Source organism: Battus philenor, unplaced genomic scaffold (assembly GCF_028537555.1).
Source record: "Battus philenor isolate CCGP_79_NKW_IND1 unplaced genomic scaffold, ilBatPhil1.0.hap1 SCAF_5, whole genome shotgun sequence".
Classification (NCBI taxonomy): domain Eukaryota; kingdom Metazoa; phylum Arthropoda; class Insecta; order Lepidoptera; family Papilionidae; genus Battus; species Battus philenor.
The window spans coordinates 9,817,461-9,837,778 of NW_027181715.1; the positions used below are offsets into that span (position 1 = coordinate 9,817,461).

At 31.6% G+C, this 20,318-nt stretch overlaps 5 protein-coding genes across 5 annotated transcripts; 3 read left to right on the plus strand and 2 right to left on the minus strand.

The window, feature by feature from the left end:
- The first annotated feature begins 1,439 nt into the window (after nucleotides 1–1,439).
- Nucleotides 1,440–4,622, plus strand: CycC (cyclin C). Its single transcript, XM_068772911.1, has 3 exons — nucleotides 1,440–2,157; nucleotides 2,350–2,442; nucleotides 3,463–4,622. The coding sequence occupies exons 1-3, from the start codon at nucleotides 1,567–1,569 to the stop codon at nucleotides 3,583–3,585; spliced, it is 807 nt and encodes a 268-aa protein (XP_068629012.1). The 5' UTR covers nucleotides 1,440–1,566; the 3' UTR covers nucleotides 3,586–4,622.
- Nucleotides 4,623–7,817: 3,195 nt separating this feature from the next.
- Nucleotides 7,818–8,757, plus strand: LOC137929788 (uncharacterized). Its single transcript, XM_068772893.1, has 3 exons — nucleotides 7,818–7,909; nucleotides 8,003–8,231; nucleotides 8,491–8,757. Exons 1-3 carry the CDS (start codon nucleotides 7,824–7,826, stop codon nucleotides 8,644–8,646), a joined length of 471 nt encoding a protein of 156 aa, XP_068628994.1. The 5' UTR covers nucleotides 7,818–7,823; the 3' UTR covers nucleotides 8,647–8,757.
- Nucleotides 8,758–8,837: 80 nt separating this feature from the next.
- Nucleotides 8,838–15,914, minus strand: LOC137929295 (NKAP family protein CG6066). Its single transcript, XM_068772166.1, has 6 exons — nucleotides 15,686–15,914; nucleotides 13,322–14,482; nucleotides 12,811–13,132; nucleotides 12,015–12,158; nucleotides 11,168–11,243; nucleotides 8,838–10,871 (listed from the first exon to the last, which is right to left on the minus strand). Exons 2-6 carry the CDS (start codon nucleotides 14,472–14,474, stop codon nucleotides 10,713–10,715), a joined length of 1,854 nt encoding a protein of 617 aa, XP_068628267.1. The 5' UTR covers nucleotides 14,475–14,482; nucleotides 15,686–15,914; the 3' UTR covers nucleotides 8,838–10,712.
- LOC137929297 (phosphatidate cytidylyltransferase, mitochondrial) lies at nucleotides 14,496–15,676 on the minus strand. Its single transcript, XM_068772168.1, has one exon. The coding sequence runs from the start codon at nucleotides 15,634–15,636 to the stop codon at nucleotides 14,626–14,628; it is 1,011 nt and encodes a 336-aa protein (XP_068628269.1). The 5' UTR covers nucleotides 15,637–15,676; the 3' UTR covers nucleotides 14,496–14,625.
- Nucleotides 15,915–16,369: 455 nt separating the features above from the next.
- CSN6 (COP9 signalosome subunit 6) lies at nucleotides 16,370–20,113 on the plus strand. The gene is made up of 6 exons (XM_068772167.1): nucleotides 16,370–16,774; nucleotides 17,111–17,242; nucleotides 17,501–17,652; nucleotides 18,329–18,494; nucleotides 18,845–19,038; nucleotides 19,297–20,113. Exons 1-6 carry the CDS (start codon nucleotides 16,534–16,536, stop codon nucleotides 19,435–19,437), a joined length of 1,026 nt encoding a protein of 341 aa, XP_068628268.1. The 5' UTR covers nucleotides 16,370–16,533; the 3' UTR covers nucleotides 19,438–20,113.
- Nucleotides 20,114–20,318: the final 205 nt, after the last annotated feature.

Consider the following 20,318-nt stretch of genomic DNA (forward strand, 5'->3'; position numbering starts at 1 on the left):
GGTTCCGCAAGCTCGCATCAAATGAAGCTATAAAAGCCACAAGACTAACAGCACCGACTTCATCCGAATTTATTCATACAATATAAGCAATTCGTAGAAGTATTCTGTATGGAACAGCCATACAGTATACTTCACACTTCAATTAGGATAAGAATCATGTCTACACCTAAACTATAACGCAAAAGACGACCACAAGCAGGGTGTTTTTATTTTCAAGTATAAAAAATAGCTTTCTTTTTGGATTCGGGGGAAATCGTCCGGATGTTCAAGATATCCTACCTCTTAGGGGAGGTCAGGATTATGCGACAACTGTAATTTAATGCATAGTTTAAGAAAAAATTGTAGTTTTGTTTAAAAATTTATAACGTTATAACATTCAATTACATTAGCAACAGTATAGTGACACGGCTTTTACACTTTCGTGTTGTAGTTTTCTTAAAGACATGTAAACATTGCAATAAAATGTTTTAAATATTTCTTGCATTTGTATTTTAAACGCTTGAATATTATGCAAATTTATTATTTATTATTTTCCTAGTGAAATGTTTGAAATTGACAGTAACATAAGTTATTTATTGCAAATAGAAACTGAGAAAATTTTAGTTATTTGCACAACAACACAACAACAGATTTGCCAAATCGTTACTACACTATTTGAACAAAAACAAGTATTTACACTATTTTCAATTTCAGGTACTATTTCCATTTTATACCCTATTACGCGCTATATTAAACTATCATGGAAATCGATTTTACAGTGATGTTTGTGAACAGTTGTTTCAACAAGTTTATTTGATGAATGTAAGTAATTTAATTTGGACATAAATGATTGTTATTATTATATTATCCGAATAGCCTTTGTATTTCGACATTTCGGATATGTGTAAACCATCTGAACCTTTTTAAATGTTAATGACAATTACTAATGCTATGTTATGATTTTCCTGTTTTGTTTTTTATGATTATTGTTTTATATACTATTTTAGAGAAAACGTGTAATATTTTTTATAATATAATAAAATGTATTGTAATATTAATTATATTAATTACCATATTTATTTTAAATTCTGATAATAATAATTTTAATTTTTTATTATTTTTATTTGATTTGATACGCACAGGTCCACCATAAAAAATAAATTAATTGAAATTATCTTAAACATGCCCAAATCAGATTTGCAAAAATGAAAATGGCATTCATAGTCCAAGTTATACCGTCGGAAAGGCGGGCGGGTTCGTTGTGAGAGAGATAGAGTAACTACGAATAGATAATAGGCATTGAAGAAAGGATAGAAGGCAGTCTATAAAGGGGCTTGGTAGGGAGCGCCTTTGCTGGGTGCGAAATGATATTTTCTAGAACTATTGTTTCGGGCTATACCGACGTAGTGAATGAAAAAATTACTTATTTCTCTATGGGTAAGACGAAAAAATATTTAACATGACACTGACATTGACAAAGAGATGTCATTGTCAAATTACGTTCGAGTTGTTAGGAATAGCGCCAATAGAGTATCATTATAATTTTGCTTGAGTATGTTCTAGCAAATACTCATTTCATTTTACACAATGGCTGGGAATTTTTGGCAAAGTTCACATCATCAGCAATGGATTCTAGATAAGCAAGATTTAGTACGAGATCGGCAGCACGATTTAAATATATTGACAGAAGAGGAATATCAGAAAATATTTAACTTCTTTGCTAGTATAATACAGGTTCTAGGAGAGCAACTTAAATTAAGACAACAAGTCATTGCAACAGCAACAGTTTATTTCAAAAGATTTTACGCAAGGAACTCCTTGAAATGTATAGATCCATTGCTACTAGCTCCTACTTGCGTCTTCCTTGCATCAAAAGTTGAAGAGTTCGGTGTTATTTCTAATTCCAGGCTAATAACTACTTGTCAAACAGTAATAAAAAATAAATTTAGCTATGCATACGGACAACAGGAGTTTCCATATAGGACAAATCATATTTTGGAATGTGAATTTTACCTTTTAGAAAATCTCGATTGCTGCCTTATTGTTTACCAGCCTTACAGACCTCTTTTATTGTTTGTACAAGACATAGGACAAGATGAGCAGCTGCTTACATATGCATGGAGAATTGTTAATGATTCTTTGAGAACTGATGTCAGTTTACTTTATCCTCCTTATCAGGTAATATGATCTTATATTTAGAGTTGTTGAATATCTTGTTGATCTTAAGATTCCTTAAATGTATGAAGCTATGTTTTCATAATAAAAAGTTTTATTTTATTAATATAACATTTGGAAAAGGTTATTTTTCTCTTGGCATTTGGCATATTGTATTTTCATGTTGATTGTAAATATACTTACTTGTGTTTACAGATTGCAATAGGGGCCTTGCACATAGCATGTGTGATGCTTGGTAAAGAAAATCTAAAACCTTGGTTTGCTGAATTGAATGTTGACATGGATAAGGTATAAGGCACTCTCTAACTTTATCATTTATTAGTTATTTAAAGTATTGTTCACTACATAACATAACTATTTTAAACACTTATAAGCATAATGACCATTTTAAAGCTTTTATTAATATTTTTTTTCATTATAAACTATGTTGTCCATTTTTAATATTAATAGGTATTTTATCTCTTAATTTATTTAGTATATTTGCATTCTTGAGTTTATTTTAGTGTGACCAGATTTACAGTAAATCAGATTAAAAGCTCCCTTGAGGGTGTTGCTTAGGTGAATATATTACTTTTTAATTGTGCATGGAACATTAGATCTGTACCTGAATCTAATGAACCAAATCCCAAAAAAAGCATTAATTGGTTAGGAAAAGTATAATTTTATTTATATTTGCAATAATACTATGTAATGCAGTTGAATTATAGTTTACCTTGTAATAATTTGGAGATACAATTCAATACCACCCTCAGTTCTTTGTATTATTACTTTGGTTGGATCAAACACATTTTAGTTGTAAAAATACTAGTGTTGACATCTTCCAAACTGTACGAAAAAAATTAACCTTACAACAATACACTCAGTGACAATAAAAACTTTGAAGATTTGTAACAGTGTGTTTATTACAAATCTACTGATGAGTACTTTTTATATTGTAGAAAGTGTTTTGTGACTCATAAAATTAAGCTGAAATTAGATGACAGGGTGTAGTGGCTAATCTAAACAAATTAATTAATATTATCTTTATCACACATTTATAAATTTAAAGTCATTAAAGAATGTGAATGTATTTTATATACCCTGTGAATTTATTACCGATAACAAATCTTTCTTTTTATTTATTTGTATAAAATAGCTTTTTGCCTCTTTCTACATAAATTTTAAACAATATGTGACAGATCTTTTGAACAATTTTCTGCAGTTAGTCACCAATCGCCCGATTTCAGTTTGACTTTTATTTAAGAGACATCTTATACATAACTAATTATAATATCTATCAATATTTTTAATTTCTTTTTTGCATTACAGATCCAAGAAATAGTGAGGTCTGTTATAAACTTGTATGAAATGTGGAAAAGCTATGATGAAAAGAAAGAAATTCAAATACTCTTGGGAAAGATGCCTAAACCAAAGCCAGCGCCCCAAAGATAATATTATCTAATGGTAACAGTATTATATGATACCAATAAAATCTATACTACATAAATAGATCAGTTCTTTCATAAAAACTAGGAAAAGAACACTGTATATGTTTTACTGGTGAACTGAGGGTCCTTTTTGTGTTAATTTTTTATTATAAGGAAAGAAAAATATTTTTGGTGTTTTGTGTACACAACAATAATCATAAGAAAATTTACCTTAGTTGTACAAAAATAAAAGTCAATAATTATTGCTTTAATACCAAGTATGTCTTTGGAATATGGCTTTATTTAAATTATAAAAAGATTCTTCAGAATTCTAAATGGAACTTAATTTACTGAATTGTGTGTAATTAACTGTGTTAATGAAATTGACAAAACCAAGAAAAACAATGCAGGTTTGTCCACAAAACAGTATCAATAAGACAGTGTATCTCAATCTGCTCTATATTGGAAAATCTATTCTAAAGTATTAGTTAAAATATTCACCATGATATACTCTTTTTTGAGTTGAAACTGAAAAATTTAACTCCAGAATTAAAATCTTTACTGTAGTCATACAAAAAATCTGTATATGGTATTGATCTTTTGCCACATTGGGCTTTGACTATTTTGCTGTCTATTAAACTGCATATTGTTTGATATACTTTGTTTACTCATTTGTATAAGATATAGGATTATTTACAGTGACCACTAGTGTACTTGATGAAAAGAATACCAGAAGAGCCCAGTTTAATAGAAATTATAGTCTGAATGGGCTCACTTTATAACCCTCCTAATCTTACAGCTCATAGCAAACTTAGACAGTTTTTATGGTCACTTCTACATTACAGATTTTACTATAATACAGAAACAGTTCATTCCCAAACTTTTTTGACAAGTTATATATAAGATTTAGAGATGACATGAGAAGTGTACTGTGTTTGCCCTCAAAAGAGTTACTAATTTTATAAGTACTTGATAACTGATACAAATAAAATTAATTGTAAATGATATGTTCAAAATTGACTGGCTGTTTTTAAGAAAAAAAATGCAATTCTGTAGCATTTTTAATACAGTAGCAATATATGTGATGATTTTTATTTTTACCTGTTGTCCTATGTCTACTTATCTACATTATTCAATATTTAGTAATTAATCATCGGATAAAAGTAAACACAGCTGGCGAAAATTAGCTGGCTATGTGCATTTTGTAATTCAACACAAATGAAAAATTTAAATACAATTTTGTATAGGGGTAACTTAACATTAATATTTTTTCCAAGAAAAATAATTTTTGTATGCAATATACATTAAAATAACTAAGTTTTTGTATGTATGTATGGAATTTATATTAAAAATAACTCAAAAATTCGAAAAAATATTTATAGCTTTAACAGATTTTTAACCATAAAAAAACTAACGCGAAGTGGTTAGTAACATGAAATATGGACCCTTCCTTTCAAACCAAGACACGCCCTCCTGGAAAGTGCAATAAAAACTATTTTCGGAGGAGAAGGAAACTTCTCTGGAAATAATGGACAATCGTATAGTAAAGTTTTGATTTTTTTGGAGATTAGAAGATTTTTCAAAGTATCGAAAGAACAAACAGGTAATTTATTTTTGTTTAAATGTTTAAGGAGGTTTTTTCGTATAATCCGAGATATTTATCTAGAATTGAACCAAGCTAAAGTATATATTCGGACATATCTTGTGAAGCCTTTATGTTAATGTTTTCAAGATTGGAACCCAAGTCGTCATCGAGACTTGGGTTCCAATTTAGAATAATGTTTATATGCTTAGAAATAAATGCAATGACATAAAATTTGTGATTATAATATTACATCATAATTAAATATACTGTCGGTAATATTTTGTAGCACTTCTCCATTTTTCTGTATTTTAACACCTTATAGAATTTCAGCGAAGAGCGTTTTAAGTGATTTTTTTTTAAATCACACCTGTAAATCACCATCACACGGCAGGATTTGCAGAATCAAGATGTTTTAGTTTTACCTATCATTTACATTTTATTTCAATAAGATGAAATATTTAATGAGTTACGTAGAAAACTTTTCCTTCTCTGATCTCATCAATAATGGATTCCTTAATAAGCATCTATCTCTGTTTAGTGAGAGCGATACGTTATTCTGTGTGCCATGAACAAAGCTCTAGGTAAAGATGTATGATCGAGGAAAAAATTGTGGCTGAGGAGTATCTTAAAGTGGACGTAAATCTCTTCCATCTAATAGCTTTCACATCATGAATTCCTTCAAAATCATAGGTTCTTAACTGGTTGGTACCGCGCTCTTAGTGAACGCATTTCGTGAAGGTGGCAGCGGGTTCAAATAAGACAAGTCGTTACGTAATGTCTCTATACGGTTAGATAAAATTTATTCATGTGTATCAATTTTCAATCAAAAAAATTGCCCGGTGCACCGCAAAGGCATAAAAGTTGTTCCGTGCTCGAAATCAAATTTTGTAGTCAGCGACAGCTCTTCCAATGTCTTATTTCATGGTATGATTGGAGAGAAAGATACAGATTTTTTTTTAATATTAATACATAGTAGACAGTCATAAAAATGGTATGATCCACTATTTTATAATGGTAGGCGCCGGATTTTTCTTTCTTGTAAAGGAGCGGTAGTCCATAGAAGCTTGGTACTTTGTATTCTTAACTGAAGAAACGCTCTAAACAAGGAAGAAATTACTAATGTATTTTTATAGCATAAGGACATAACCCTTCGTGTGCCGCAACATGGCGCCTGTCAGTACCGGGAATAAAATTTGATAAAATGTTAAATGAAATATTGTTTATAATCCTATGGTCTGTAGAAAATCCGAAGCAAGGGATTTTAAACTGTATTTTTAAGCAGATTCGGTATAATGTAGCCTACCTTATTTCGTGAAGATCTGACCCGAACGTACCCGGAGAGTTCGGACAGATGTGTCAATAGGCAGTTGACAGGATAATAGCAATCCAAACTAGTTAGCGTGATATTATGTATAAATTTAGTATTACTTATGAGAAACGATTAATCTAGTACACGGACCCTTCCGCTCCGTGAACTCAGTACCGATGAAGCTGTAAAAGCCTTAGGGCTAACAGCATTAACATCTTCAGAAACAATAGAAACGATTAAAAATAAAATGATTTGTGTAATATAAGTTGATCCGTAGTAGCCCAATGGTAGAGGACTGAGACTTGTGATCATAGGTCGCGGGTTTTATTCCCGGGATATAATCTTATATAATTTACAATTTGTGCATTAAATATATTGAATTGCCACTGCTCACAAACAAGCTTCCAGAGGATAGGCAGCGGCGTCCTCTGTGTACCTTAATGCCATACTGCGATCGGAAACCCTCCTGCCAAACTAGGCGATTATAGTATATCCCTCCATAGATATCTTTGGGGGAGGCCTATACCTTACAGTGAGCGTCTATGGGCTGAAACGACAACTTGTATAAAAAGAACAAATTAATCCATTTAATGTGCTGAATTTTGATTGCGTTTTTTTCAAAGAATTTTTTTTATTTAAAAGTTAATAAGTACCTCACCAGATAATAACTCAAAATTCATAAAAATCTGCAAAAATTAATGCTTTTTACATTTCATGGTATTTCATCATTCATTTCATCCTGTGATTTAGTGCATGTGTAATATATCTTCTACATTTATATCACCTTTTCGATTTTACAGTTTCTGTAACATGCAATTACAGAGTAGCTCGAATGTCCGTTTGAACAAAAGTAGCATTAAAACATCATCAGGGTAACGACTTATTGTATAAGTAGCGCTACCTAAACAATATCTTGTTAATCAAAACATTTTTTCAATCAAAACATTACTGAACGGTATCCATATTTTATTTTTTACGAAGACATTTATTTTGAATGTATTTACTAAAATAGAAATGCTATTGTATTACGCTTAGTCAAATTAAAATTAAAAATGAATATGGTGAGTTTTGTCTTGGAAAATTTTATTACACGATGATATTTTAAATGGACGTAAAAGACGCATCTGTAAATATATTTATACCAATTATAAAATGTATGTGCTTCAAGCGAATCCTGTTAACATTTCTTATGGAACTAAATGGAAAATTAAAAAACTTATCTTCTGATTATGGTATTTAAAATAGTTTAAAAAAAAATATTTAAGTAAGTTTTATCCCGCCAGCAGCATGGTTGTCCCACAAAACGTTTCGCATATAAAATAGCCTCAGGAGCTATCACTGCCAGTCAAGTTTCGGCGCTACATTCAAAATGGCTGCAACGACTTCATTTAATCAATTTTTATTTGTTACGTTGATGCTAGTACTCACAGTTTCTGGCGAAGATATTTTAAAAAGGTAATTGCAATTTAAACAGCGCTAAACGATATATTAAGAGCAAAAAAGGTTAAGTTTATAAGGTTTCAAAAATAATTTTACTTTTTTTTCCAGCGGGTCTAGTATTGAAGAAAAAGGAAACTGTACATGCGGTGGTTTTTCCACGGCTACAATTACTTCGGAAAATGTGCCATTGTTAGCTCAGTCGCCAGGTTTAATGGTAAAATGTAACGAGGAGGGAGAGACGGCGTGCAAAAATCTTTGTGTCGCTCTTGCTAATGTTACTAAAGCTAAAGGCCCAGAAATTTTATGTAAAAGACTCAAGGACGCTGATGAGCTGAAGGTATTTGATAACGTTTTTATTTAGCTATTGACACGGTAAGGCCTCCAGGTCCCACAACTCATGTCCGTTGTTGCTGCTAGCGTTATAAGGCGGCTATTGTAAACTGAAGTCTTTTCCTTATGAAAATTAATAACAGAAATGGAAATTCTATTCAATCTCTTTTAATATACCGTTTAGAAACCATGGTTGCTTATGTGTAATCAAAACAAAATACACTATTCAATACAACTCAAAATGTTTTTCTAATGATTACTTTCAGTTATCGGCCTTTTTCAAAGTCTGCGACAATCCATGGTTGTACGCAGACATGACAGCAGAAGAACCATTGTGCTGTGAAAACGAAAAAATCAAAACCTGTGCCTCCGCCCAAAAGGAGAGCACAACAGTTCAAGTCGATGTTAAAACAGTCATGTGAATGAAGAGAAACTGCCATAAAATTATTCACTTTCTTTACCTTCTATTCTCTTACTAAAAAAACAAACACCTTTAGCATATACTCTAAACCTTTAAAATATTGGTATTATTTTAATATGTTTTGAATAAAAACGACATCATTTATTGAATTGTATATTTTAATTCCATGCAATTTTGCGTTAACGGTTTTTAGACGAAAATTCAAGACATTACATTAAAAATATTTGTACGAAATTTTAAAACAAAATAAAATTTTCATTCATACAACGAATTTAAAAATACATTAAGTTACATAACTGTAACTATTTATTGAAATTTCAGATAAAAATGAAAAAAAAATCATAGGGACTATTAAACATTGTTAATAGCAAAAGATATCGGGTAAGGAACTTCTGTGTAGGGAAATTGAGATCGAGAAAATTTGTTACTACAAATATGATTATATAAGATAGTATATGCATTTTTGGAAGTAATGTTTGAATATAATTTCCCAGGCCATATTTCATATATCACCAAATATGGCTATGAAAATTATATTGTTAACAAAACACAAAATTCGCTTTACATTATTAAGTTTTATTATTAAACTCTCGTCTTTTTGTGCTCTAATTGTTGTACCAGTTAATAATTACATGAATAGAGCGTTCACGTAACGTACGGCTCGCCCGTAACAATACGTGTTAAAAATGTTTGTAATACAATTTTCTGTTTAGTACTAAACATCTACACACACCCTAATACATGACATACGCCTTATTAGCCCAGTAATAATCTGCGGCATCCTCAAATCCGAACATTTTATAGGTTTATTTTAATCGGCAAATCGGTAAACGAGTACGGGGCGTCCCCCGCACGCGGTCAGACACCCAATAAAATTGATCGGTTTAAGCAAAGAAAGCACGGCGCGGTGATTCATTTTACGAATGTATTGAACTGACAAAATGAAAATGGTGATTGCATGCACGAACAGCAATCTACCCTACTTAAAGAGTTACTTTTACCGTTAGCCGTATGAATATCGACAAATAATATATTAAGCATGAATATCGACCGTATGAATATCGACAAATAATATATTAAGCACAATTTTTTCTTGAGTCTTAACTTCTATCAATATGCGCAGAATAATTTTTATTAAGCTAGAAATAAAAAAAGATGCAGTTTTTTTCAAGATGGATTTGTTGGCAAAAAATGTAACAAGTAATGATGAATCTGTCATTAAGTAAATCCGCCTGTAATTTTTGCGTTCGATTAACGGAAAAGTACCCTTTAGAACTTTGTTTTCCAACAAGAAGGTGCTGCAGTGATACTTAGATGGCTTCCAGAAGGAGGAACCGCTCACTAACATAGTTCATTAAGAAATTACCTATAAGTTTTACAACATGGGAACCGATGAGGTTTTTCAAAAGAAACCATTGTTGTCTTAGGAGGAGAAGACACACCAAGCCGTGATCATACAATAAAGTCTCATTAGCAGTAAGAATATTTGTGACTACTATCCATCACATATGATACCTATCCGCATTTAAGATTTATAATAAATGTAGATGAGACTTTCAGATGTGTTGAGAATGTATGTAAATTTAATCTATCAAAATTTTTATGTAATAATCAATCAAGACATTTTTCTATTCACTAATGTGATTGCCTAATGTAAATTTTAGACAGGTACACAAATAAAAATAAATGTTATAATAATGTCATGACATTTATACAAAGAAAAACTATTAGATGGATTGAAATTTAAAAAAGTTACATGTCGAATCCTGACTGTAATCACATCAGCTGTTTCACGCAATAGTTTTTATGGATGAATATAAAATGTGTTTCTCTTTCAATAAGTACCATGCCATTCTCAAGAATTTAGAACAGTTCTTAGTCTTACCTTCAATAATTATAAGAGAAGGCTTAAACTAATGAATACAATATTATACAGTGTCAATTTGATGCTACAGATTATTTAAATAATTTGCATGTAAAAAACTTAACTTTAAAATTTTACTGCCAACATTGTTTCTTATTACAATGGTTATCTAATCATACAATATTGCTTACAATTGAACTCCATTATAAATATTTAGCTTCTCCGCGTGAGAACCTTGTGTCCAGAGCTTGTGCTTTCTTGATGATGGACTTTTTTTGTGCTTCATCAAAGCGATTAACCTGTAAATCTACATCTCGGCTGAATGGTCTGCGTTCTGGCTTCTCGGCTTCTTTTTCGTCTTTCTGTAATTAAAGATATTATTATGTGTAGCTTAGTTGTGTGTGTATGGAATAAAATAACTTTCGACATTAGATTCAATTAGAGAAATAAAAAACTACGAATTCTTCTTTACTGAATTAGTCTTTAATTTTACATTATTTTTAGCAAGAATTGTTATTCGCTATCCAAATTATACCTTTGACAAGCATATAATATTATTATTGTAATATACTTTTAAGCAAATATGTCTTATATTGAACTGGAGCTTTAAATCTTATATTAATGTTGGTTATTTTAAAATAACAAATGCTATATTTACCTTTTTCTTTTTCTTTAATTTCTTTTGATGCATCTCAAGTAGGCTTTCATCTCTTTTGTGCTTTTTTTTATGTTTTCTGGAATCATAAAGGAAGTATTATGTAAAATCACTATACATCCATACAGATAATATTCATAGTGATTGTTACAGATTTATAAAACGACAAACTATTGCCTATATAAACATTGTCCAGAAAATCTTGTGTAATAATTTTCACTAGACTGTTGAGTTATTGTGGTAGCTGCTAACAAATTCACTCCAAATTCTAGTGCGAGTTAAGTTTATTTCATCATCATTATTTCAACTATAGAACATCCACTGCTTGACATGAATCCATAAGATTTCCAATAAGATTGGTGAGAAGCGGCCTAGATCTGCATTCTCCCATCTACTAGGCATTGGAGGTGGGCAGGATGGCAGATCGAAAATAGCTTTTTATGTGTATGAAATGAATGCTTAATGACAAAATTTATTGGTAATAATTTTTTTACATTATTTTAATTTGGCTAAGTAATGAATCATTAAAGATATCTTAAAACTTAAATGTTTACTTATACAGTGTCATCCACAAAGACTTGCTGCAGTGTTCTTTCAAGTCTCTTGCAAAAGAGTTGCCAGCTCTAATTATATGCCTAGCATAGAGACCCAACAGACCAATCAGAATACTTAATACATTGATTATGATAGATCATGAATTGCTGACTGAGATTATGGTACTGTTTTCCATATTTCACAATACCCCTGGTCAAAAAATTTATTAACATAGATGTCTATTATTTCTCAAGGTATCTATAAAAGTGGCATAAATATTGCTAATTTTAAATACTTAATGGTTAATTTTTCGTACTTTATAGCCTTATCCTGTTCTTCATCTCTTTTAGCAATTTCCTTATGTCGGACTTCCCTCTGTAAAGATGCATCTGCATCCTCGTCTTTTGTAATTCCAGCTGCTTTACGAGCTTTTTCGTCTGGAGTGTCAGTCCAACTTGATCTGTATAAACCATCAAAATTAATTAAAATACTAAACTGTTTATACTGAAAGGGAAAAAATTTTTTAAAGTATAATTTAATTATGCTTTATCACATTTGGGGTGGTTATTAGGTAAGGTAGGAGCACTGGATGCCTTCTGCGAGAGCTTTATGCCGCAAAAGGGCGCCGCCGAGCGGGCTCGGGAGAGGGCCGATCTCGGTCGGCGGCTACTACTACACCTTAGCCTAAGCTCACTAGAATAGGGCTAAGATATTCCCTGTCTGTCGTAACTGACGACTAAAAGGGCATAAAGTTCCGGTCGTTGACGGAGGGGACCTTCATAGTCCACTCAATGCGAACCCGAGAAGGGCAGCAACATTTGCATGGCCTCATATTGCTGCAGTACAGTGAGGATACCGGGGAAGCCACAGCTCCCTCCCAGGACATGTCTTGGTACAGTACTGAGGGGTATCTGCGAGTTCCTTAAGAGATCCTTATAACCCTGTCCTTCTCCCAGAGAGCAGAGTAACTTGTGTCAATTGAGAAGATTACCCCCATACCGAAAGTAAAAGTTAGATAAGCTTTTAAAATTCTGTAAGAATTTTTAATTGTAAAAACTATCTAATGTGCATATGTTTGTAAACATTGTTTACTTCTAATAAAAAATCCTTACCTGTCACTCATATCAGGGCCTTCTTTGGTCCTAAATGTTCGTGCTTCTAATCCCAAATACTTTGTTTTACCTTCAGGTAATTCTAACATCCATTTTTCTCTGGATTTAACATCAACTTTATTCAATGAAAGTCCATCAATTTTTTTTATTTTAATATCCAAAGCTCTCTCTTCTAGGCGTTGATGCGCTTTTGTCCATTTTTCTTCAGAGCCTACTGGTAATGGACCAACAACACTAACATCATCATCTGAACTATCAAATTTTATTATTTCTTGACTCTTGTCCTCAAGCACCTTTCTCATATCATGTGGTATTGATGGACCTTCAACAAAAAAACAGTTTGATCATTTTATTAATGTAACAAAATTCCACAAAATGATGAAATCACAGGTTATTATATACAGAAGTACACAGGGTTATAATTGTTCTGAAACCTCAAATTTTTTTTAATGTTAAGACAATACTTATTACATGGTTAAATCTAGTATAGAAATGTACAAATGTACAATACCTAAGCGGCGATTTTTCATTAGATGCGGAGGTAATACTGGGCCTTCTATATCTGGAGAGGAACTTTTGTTATTTTTTTTTGTTAAGTGTGGAGGTAAGGCCGGTCCGCAGACGTCTGAGTGACTGGCAGATGTACTTGATCTTTTTAATTTATGCCTTAAATCATTAGGATCAATATTTAAAGGACTTTCTGGTTCATCATCACTTAAAATTTCACCTTCCTCACTACTTTCTTTCTGGCCACTTTTTTGTGTTGAAGTAACTTCTGCAGTTTCAGATCCACTCGTTTTACTAATGATGATTTCATCTTGAATATCAGTAGTGCTACTTACTTCAACTGAAGTTGTGTTTTCTAGAGTTTTTTCCTTGTTGGATTTACTTGTCTTTTTTTTATGTTTCCTCTTATGTTTTTTCTTTTTTGTTTTATTTATTTCTTTCTCTAAGTTTAAAAGTTTTGCTCGGAGTCTTTCATCATCAGAAGAGTCTATTTCACTTGATTCTTCTGATTTCTCTTTTACAATTGCAGGGATCATACTGTAATATGATCCTGGTTTTACATCTTCAGAGGCATCACTGTTACCTGCTTCATCAACAACAGAACTCTTAGTATTAATAACAGGTTGCTCAACAGAGCCTGGTTTAAACACTTGAGATTTTTTTCTCTTATTTTCACTTGATGATGATCTTATTTCCCTTGGTTTTATATCTGCTATGTCATTTTTCTCTATTTCTTTTAAGTTTTTGGTGTAACTAGGAGATCTATGTGTTTTTGAGTTTGATCTACGTCTTCTATCTCTACTGTCGCTTCTATAATTTTTTGATCTCTCTCTAGAATTTCCATCACGCCGACGTCTTTCAGATGGTTCTCCATGTCTACTCCTTTCATGTGAACTTCTTCTTCGTGCAGGTGAATACCTGGAATACTTATGTCGATCCTTTGCATGGGTATCAAAAACTCTTTCACCTCTTCTGCTTTCAAAATCCCTGTTAAATCTTTCTCTTTCATATCTTCTTTGTCCGAAAGATCTTAAATTATCAATTGTGTGAGTGGCACTATCTCTTGTTTTAGAAACTGGTGCCTTTTCATCTTGAGTTTTTGTTCGACATTTAAAGCGCCCAGTTTCTGAGTCACTGCTTGATTCATCAGATAGCATTATAGGACCTAAAAACAGAAATTGGTTTTAACTAATGTAGGTTTAGAAATAACAAAATTATTCTATTTACTAATTACATTTATTGCATATAATTTACAACAGTTTTTTTAATTATTATATTAATAACAAAATTATATTGATCTAAATAAAGTTAAAACATTTTTGCAATCTTTTTAGCACTATAACGTATAGATTTCAATAGCCCTGCTGTTGGTATGCCCTTCACAGATTGCCTCACACTGGACTGCCAAACAATATCTTTGAGAATTTGCCTTAGGATAACAGGACAATCTATATCATAAGCAACTGCACGCAATACATCTTCCATATCTTGTTGGATTCCACCATGGTTCCAAAATTTAACAATTCTTTGTTGGGGAATCATTGGTAGTTGCATTAGGTGATGTAACTTAGTTTCTGGGTGAATATCTTGATGACATTGAGAATCATTAGTTGAAAAATCAACATATACATGGAACTGCTGTAAGATTGGCCTGTAAAGTTCTCGAAAATTCAATAACTGGGGTTGTACAATGTTTCGAACTTTGTTTTTATTTTCACCAAAAGTCATTCTAAAATCACCAGCATAGCTTAAATTAGAAATGGCAAAGTAGAAGTCATATTCAGAAAAAGTTTCAGGCAAAATGAGTAAGGCAGTATGTACAGCAGATCTCAAATTTGATTGCAAAGCATCTTGTAGTTGAGAGCTGTTAGTCTGTTTTATGATTTCCACAGGCTTATGCAGGCGACCAGCTAAGTAAAGATAACTCCAGTCAAGTAAATCTGCTATTAAATCTTTTTGTGACACAACACCATATTTAATGGTCACATCCTCTTCTTTTATTTCCACCAATGTATTGAAGTATACTCTTGCTCCCCAATTTTCTTGAAATCTTGCAATAAAACCTTTCCCAAGAAACCGAAGAGCTGAATAATGGGATGGATTCATTTCAATGTTAGTACCATGCCACCTGTACGAGTTTTCAACGCAGTAAATCAGATCAATCATATTATGTTTTTTTTGATTACCTATCTGCGGTTTAACGGCTGATCCGTAGGCAAAACAAAACGTAAAGTTTTGTGGAAATTTGGATAAGATTCTATAATACATTGGAGAAACATCTTTAACTACACCGATAGCTTTAGTTACTGCCGATGTCATGATAAAAACTACACTAGAAATGTATGAAAGAGGACAAATATCTGCTGACCTGTAGCAAGTTTCTTTATAACACGAGACGTCGTAGGTTATGAGTCATAACTTCGCTCTTTATTCGCCAGAGTTATACTTAAAATGAAAATTTTATTTCTTATTATGTAAGTAAAAACAAACAACAACACTATCATTTGTTACGAATAGACTAAAAGATTTTAACCTTTAATCTTGGAAGCGTCAATTTACGAAATATACGACATGACGTACATAACATGATAAAACAATTCATTCAACAGATAACATAAAAATTTGGAATACATTTGCTTAAAGTTTAGTGCACATTGTTTGTGACTAATTTCATTAACAAGCAACACTGTTTCATTTCTCTTCGAATTTCAAGTATAAGTATAACTACAACTATAATATAAGCTACACGTCTACACCACAACTGTTAATCTTTGGCCTCTGACCTACCACACGCTTCATGCTAACTTAGGGACCTTTGGCCAACTGGTTTCAGCGATAGTCGAAACAAGATAATATTTCTACCTAGAACTTGTTGTCGGTGGTTGGCGGTTCATAATTATAGCGAAAAAGTTATTTATTAAAACAGCTTTCACTAATTACTTTGCTGTAAGAAAATATGTATAGGCAAAAAAAAAATTAGGGCTTAAATTGTTTTGTGGCAACTCTTTGGTACAGAATATTCTAACATTTATTTATTCCTGAGCTAGTTTTGACAGATGATCTGACATTTGGGAAAATAATCGGTTTTCTTTACTTTTCAATATCGAATCGAACGTATACGTAATTTACATTTTTTAAAGCAGTGGTTACTGTTTAAGTTATCAATATTTTTTTAGCCAGTATATAATAAAGTTTGTAAACATCAGGTTTGGCGAAATGACTAGCGCCGATAGGATAGATTTTGAAATGGAGGTAGAAGTTGAGAGTGCATCGTCAGGACCTCCGGTAGATGTGCCTAACCCAGCATCTCCTGCTCCTGCCACACCTGGCGGCAACAAAAGTGTTGTTACAACTGCTACTGCTGGTTCTGTCACAGTGTCTTTACATCCATTAGTGATCATGAATGTCTCAGAACATTGGACACGCTTGCGTGCTCAGGAAGGTTCACCGCAAACCGGTTGGTTTATAAATGTAAATCGTCAAAGCAAATCATGCCCTTATATATGTATATATGTATACTTCGTATATGTATATATACATGTATATATATATGTGTATATATATATATATATATATAGGTATGATTGATGCCTATTTACATAATTAGTTATTTGAATAATTTAAATAGGCATTAATTCAAACAACTGATTAAACATTATCTAATAATTTTCTATAAAAAATAATTTAAACCTATTGAAGTTATAAACATTTCAAGAACTAATTGTATTTGGTTTTAATAATTAATTTTAAATTTTTGGTTGTCAATATGAATTATAACCAGATACTTTTTTAGTGGTTGGTGCATTGATTGGAAAACAAAAAGGACGCAATATCGAGGTTATGAATTCCTTTGAATTGGTATTTAGTGCAATTGATGGTGATATTATTATTGATAGAGATTATTACAATTTAAAGGAAGAACAATGTAAGTAAATAGTTTTTTATTTTCTTCATTGATGTAGTTATTGTGACAATAAGTTAATACAGTAAAGATCAAAAAATTATTCTATTAACCTTTGTCAAAATTAGAAACATAAAAATGTTAAAAGTTGTTGATTTTTTTCTCCAATTTCCTTGCGGTTACATGATTAATTATTTTTAAGACATTATGTCATATGTTAGAATAAATGCATTTTAATTTTTTGTTAAAAAAAAAACGAATTTATAACTTTACTTTTTCTAGTTAAACAAGTGTTTTCGGATATGGATTTCTTGGGATGGTATACAACTGGTGAGTCACCAACAGAGAGAGATATTGCTGTTCATAGACAGATTTGTGATATAAATGAATGTCCTGTTATGCTTATGCTTAATCCTGCTGGCAGAAATGGTGAAGTAAGTACAATGACTACTTAATATGTTAATGGCGATCATTCAACAATGTTCTGTGCCATGTGGTGTGTACAACTCTTGCTGCACTTTCCATTCAGGACATTCGCAATTCTCTTTGAAAAACAAAGTTTTTAAGAACATACAACTTTACATGTATACAGAATTTACCTAAGAGTAGTGTGTATAGCTCCATGAGGCATGAGAGTAATTTTTTTTTGTACATGCCTCAAGAGGCCATGTTGCAGGTATCTCAGTTTTAAAAAAATGCCACTAACTTATGTTATACATAAATAAAATGAATTTAGATAGGCACATCCACTTAACCTTTAATTTTTTAATGTCTTGTTTAGTAAAATTTGAGCAGGGTTGTGGTGGGAATTTAAGAATTTGTATGGTTTCTTAAATAAACTTTTCGTCATCATATCTTTACACCAGGTATTACAGTACCTCAAGGTGTTGTGATACTTTTGTTTTAAAAATAAGGTACCAACAGACAACACATGATATAAAATTATAACTAATGAATAACAATTGTCACAATATAAATCAAACTCTGAATGTAAAAGATTGTAATATAGCAACTACATATGGAAGTGTAATTTTGTTTCATTTATATTAAATCAAAAAAAGCATGACCATATAAATATTTGTGTATTATAATACATAAACAACTTTACAGCAACTGCCAGTGGTGCTGTATGAATCAGTAATAGATGTTGTAAATGGTCGAGCTACTATGCTACTTGCTCCACTTACATACACCTTAGCTGCAGAAGAAGCAGAAAGAATAGGAGTAGATCATGTAGCAAGGGTGTCATCAGGTGAAGCTGCACTGAACAGTTTAGGTAAGCATGTGTGTAATTGTAGCACCTAGCCTTTTATTTTATAATTCATACAATAATACATTTTATATAATAAGATATTCTTGAAATAAATTGTTAATAATTTGATGTCATATAGGAAATTCGAAAAGGCTAATGCCAAGATAATTTACACTTACATTGCTAATACCCATGTTGATATAGAGAAGCTTTTGATAAGCATATTAGTTTATTTGTACCAGCTGTCTTGTTTTGCATACGTATTACATTAGCAATAATGTTGTAATGGATATGGCTGTCAATTACTAACAGGTTGTTATTCATTTCTTCTGTTATAATTATGGTATGAAAAATTGATTTTTCAATTTTTCCAGTGGCTGAACATTTGACCGCACAGAGGTCAGCCATTAAGATGCTAGTGTCACGTGTCCGTGCTGTACTGGCAACCGTCCGGGCCATACGTGACGGTACATTGCCACCCCGACCAGCGTTGTTGCGGGAAGCGAGGGCATTAGCCAATCGCCTGCCACTGCTAACTTCACAACAATTTCGCACACACTTTTATAATGTGAGTATTTACAATATATCCTACATTATTAATATTTTTATTTTTAGTGAGCAATGCAGTAAAAATTTGGAATACTTTATTTTTCAATTGTTTTAAATAATTATCATAATTTAGCATTCAACTGACTTGCAGACAATTAAATGCTAAATTTAGTACAATTTCCACCTAATATTGGTATTCATAAATACAACATTAATTATGTTATGTCTAAATATTTTATGTTCCTACATCTTACTCACTTTGTAATTATATTTTCAGCAATGCAACGACGTAGCCCTCATGACTTACCTGGGTACGATCACAAAAGGCTGTAATGCAATTAATCAATTAGTAAATAGATTTAACATCTTGTATGATAGACAAGGCATGGGTCGTAGAATGCGAGGACTTTTCTTTTAGAGTGGTCACTATTATGGGCCAGTAAAATACATTTTATAAAACTATAGAGTGTAAAGGAATATTAAGGTATGAACATTTTAGTAATAAAACATCAATTGCATTGGAAAGCTCTTTTTCTCTATTTAATGACATGATTATATGAATGTGTAAGTCAATAAAGATTATCTGTGAAGACAATCACATCGCAACATCAACAGATCTGTATTAATATGGATTCCATTCTTAAAAACAGGCCATTGTAAATTTAAAATTAATGTTTATCAATACAGAAGAACTGTGTGTGTATGATTATGAAGATGGATCCCTGTGATGAAGATGACCCTTCTAACCTACACAAACCTAGCATATGAAGAATTGTGAGTTAAATTCTGCAGCATTTTATACACAATTCATCATGTTTTTAAAAACAGCAACCGGAATCACAAGATAAATTTATTACATTATATGCAATAGAAACATTAATGTTCTTTGGTTGCCACAACATTAAAAAAAGTGAATACTTTAATTTTGAGAAAATTACATGGTTTTTTTACAATAAACTCTTGGCTTTTGCAACATTTTTTACTGGTACCTCAGTTAAAGTATAGATTATGTGACTTGATTGTATTGTGCTCGGATGTATCTTGTGATATGGTTTGTTAGTTAAAGTATCAAAACCACTTATTAAATTATATAATCAGAGAAAATGCATTTTCATTTCTTGAAAATATTATGTTTTTGTGGCCTAGACCAATACGTGTACTGTGAATTTATTTTACAAATCCGATAAACAGAGGCAATTGCGAAGATAAATCGTCAATTTTCATTTATGACTCAATAACCAATTTCCTTTATAATAAAAATGCAGTATCTGCCTGGTTTCAATATGATTACACAAATAA

Bases quoted from the DNA above. Each gene is read 5' to 3' on its own strand.
- CycC (XM_068772911.1), top strand. From the start codon at position 1,567: ATGGCTGGGAATTTTTGGCAAAGTTCACATCATCAGCAATGGATTCTA. The intron at 2,158-2,349 runs GTAATATGATCT...TTGTGTTTACAG, and splicing joins TACTTTATCCTCCTTATCAG to ATTGCAATAGGGGCCTTGCA. The intron at 2,443-3,462 runs GTATAAGGCACT...TTTGCATTACAG, and splicing joins TGAATGTTGACATGGATAAG to ATCCAAGAAATAGTGAGGTC.
- LOC137929788 (XM_068772893.1), top strand. From the start codon at position 7,824: ATGGCTGCAACGACTTCATTTAATCAATTTTTATTTGTTACGTTGATG. The intron at 7,910-8,002 runs GTAATTGCAATT...TTTTTTTTCCAG, and splicing joins GGCGAAGATATTTTAAAAAG to CGGGTCTAGTATTGAAGAAA. The intron at 8,232-8,490 runs GTATTTGATAAC...GATTACTTTCAG, and splicing joins AGGACGCTGATGAGCTGAAG to TTATCGGCCTTTTTCAAAGT.
- LOC137929295 (XM_068772166.1), bottom strand. From the start codon at position 14,474: ATGCTATCTGATGAATCAAGCAGTGACTCAGAAACTGGGCGCTTTAAA. The intron at 12,159-12,810 runs GTAAGGATTTTT...TGGTTTATACAG, and splicing joins GGCCCTGATATGAGTGACAG to ATCAAGTTGGACTGACACTC. The intron at 10,872-11,167 runs GTAAATATAGCA...CTTTAATTACAG, and splicing joins AATTAAAGAAAAAGAAAAAG to AAAGACGAAAAAGAAGCCGA.
- LOC137929297 (XM_068772168.1), bottom strand. From the start codon at position 15,636: ATGACATCGGCAGTAACTAAAGCTATCGGTGTAGTTAAAGATGTTTCT.
- CSN6 (XM_068772167.1), top strand. From the start codon at position 16,534: ATGACTAGCGCCGATAGGATAGATTTTGAAATGGAGGTAGAAGTTGAG. The intron at 17,653-18,328 runs GTAAGTACAATG...ACAACTTTACAG, and splicing joins CTGCTGGCAGAAATGGTGAA to CAACTGCCAGTGGTGCTGTA. The intron at 19,039-19,296 runs GTGAGTATTTAC...TTATATTTTCAG, and splicing joins TTCGCACACACTTTTATAAT to CAATGCAACGACGTAGCCCT.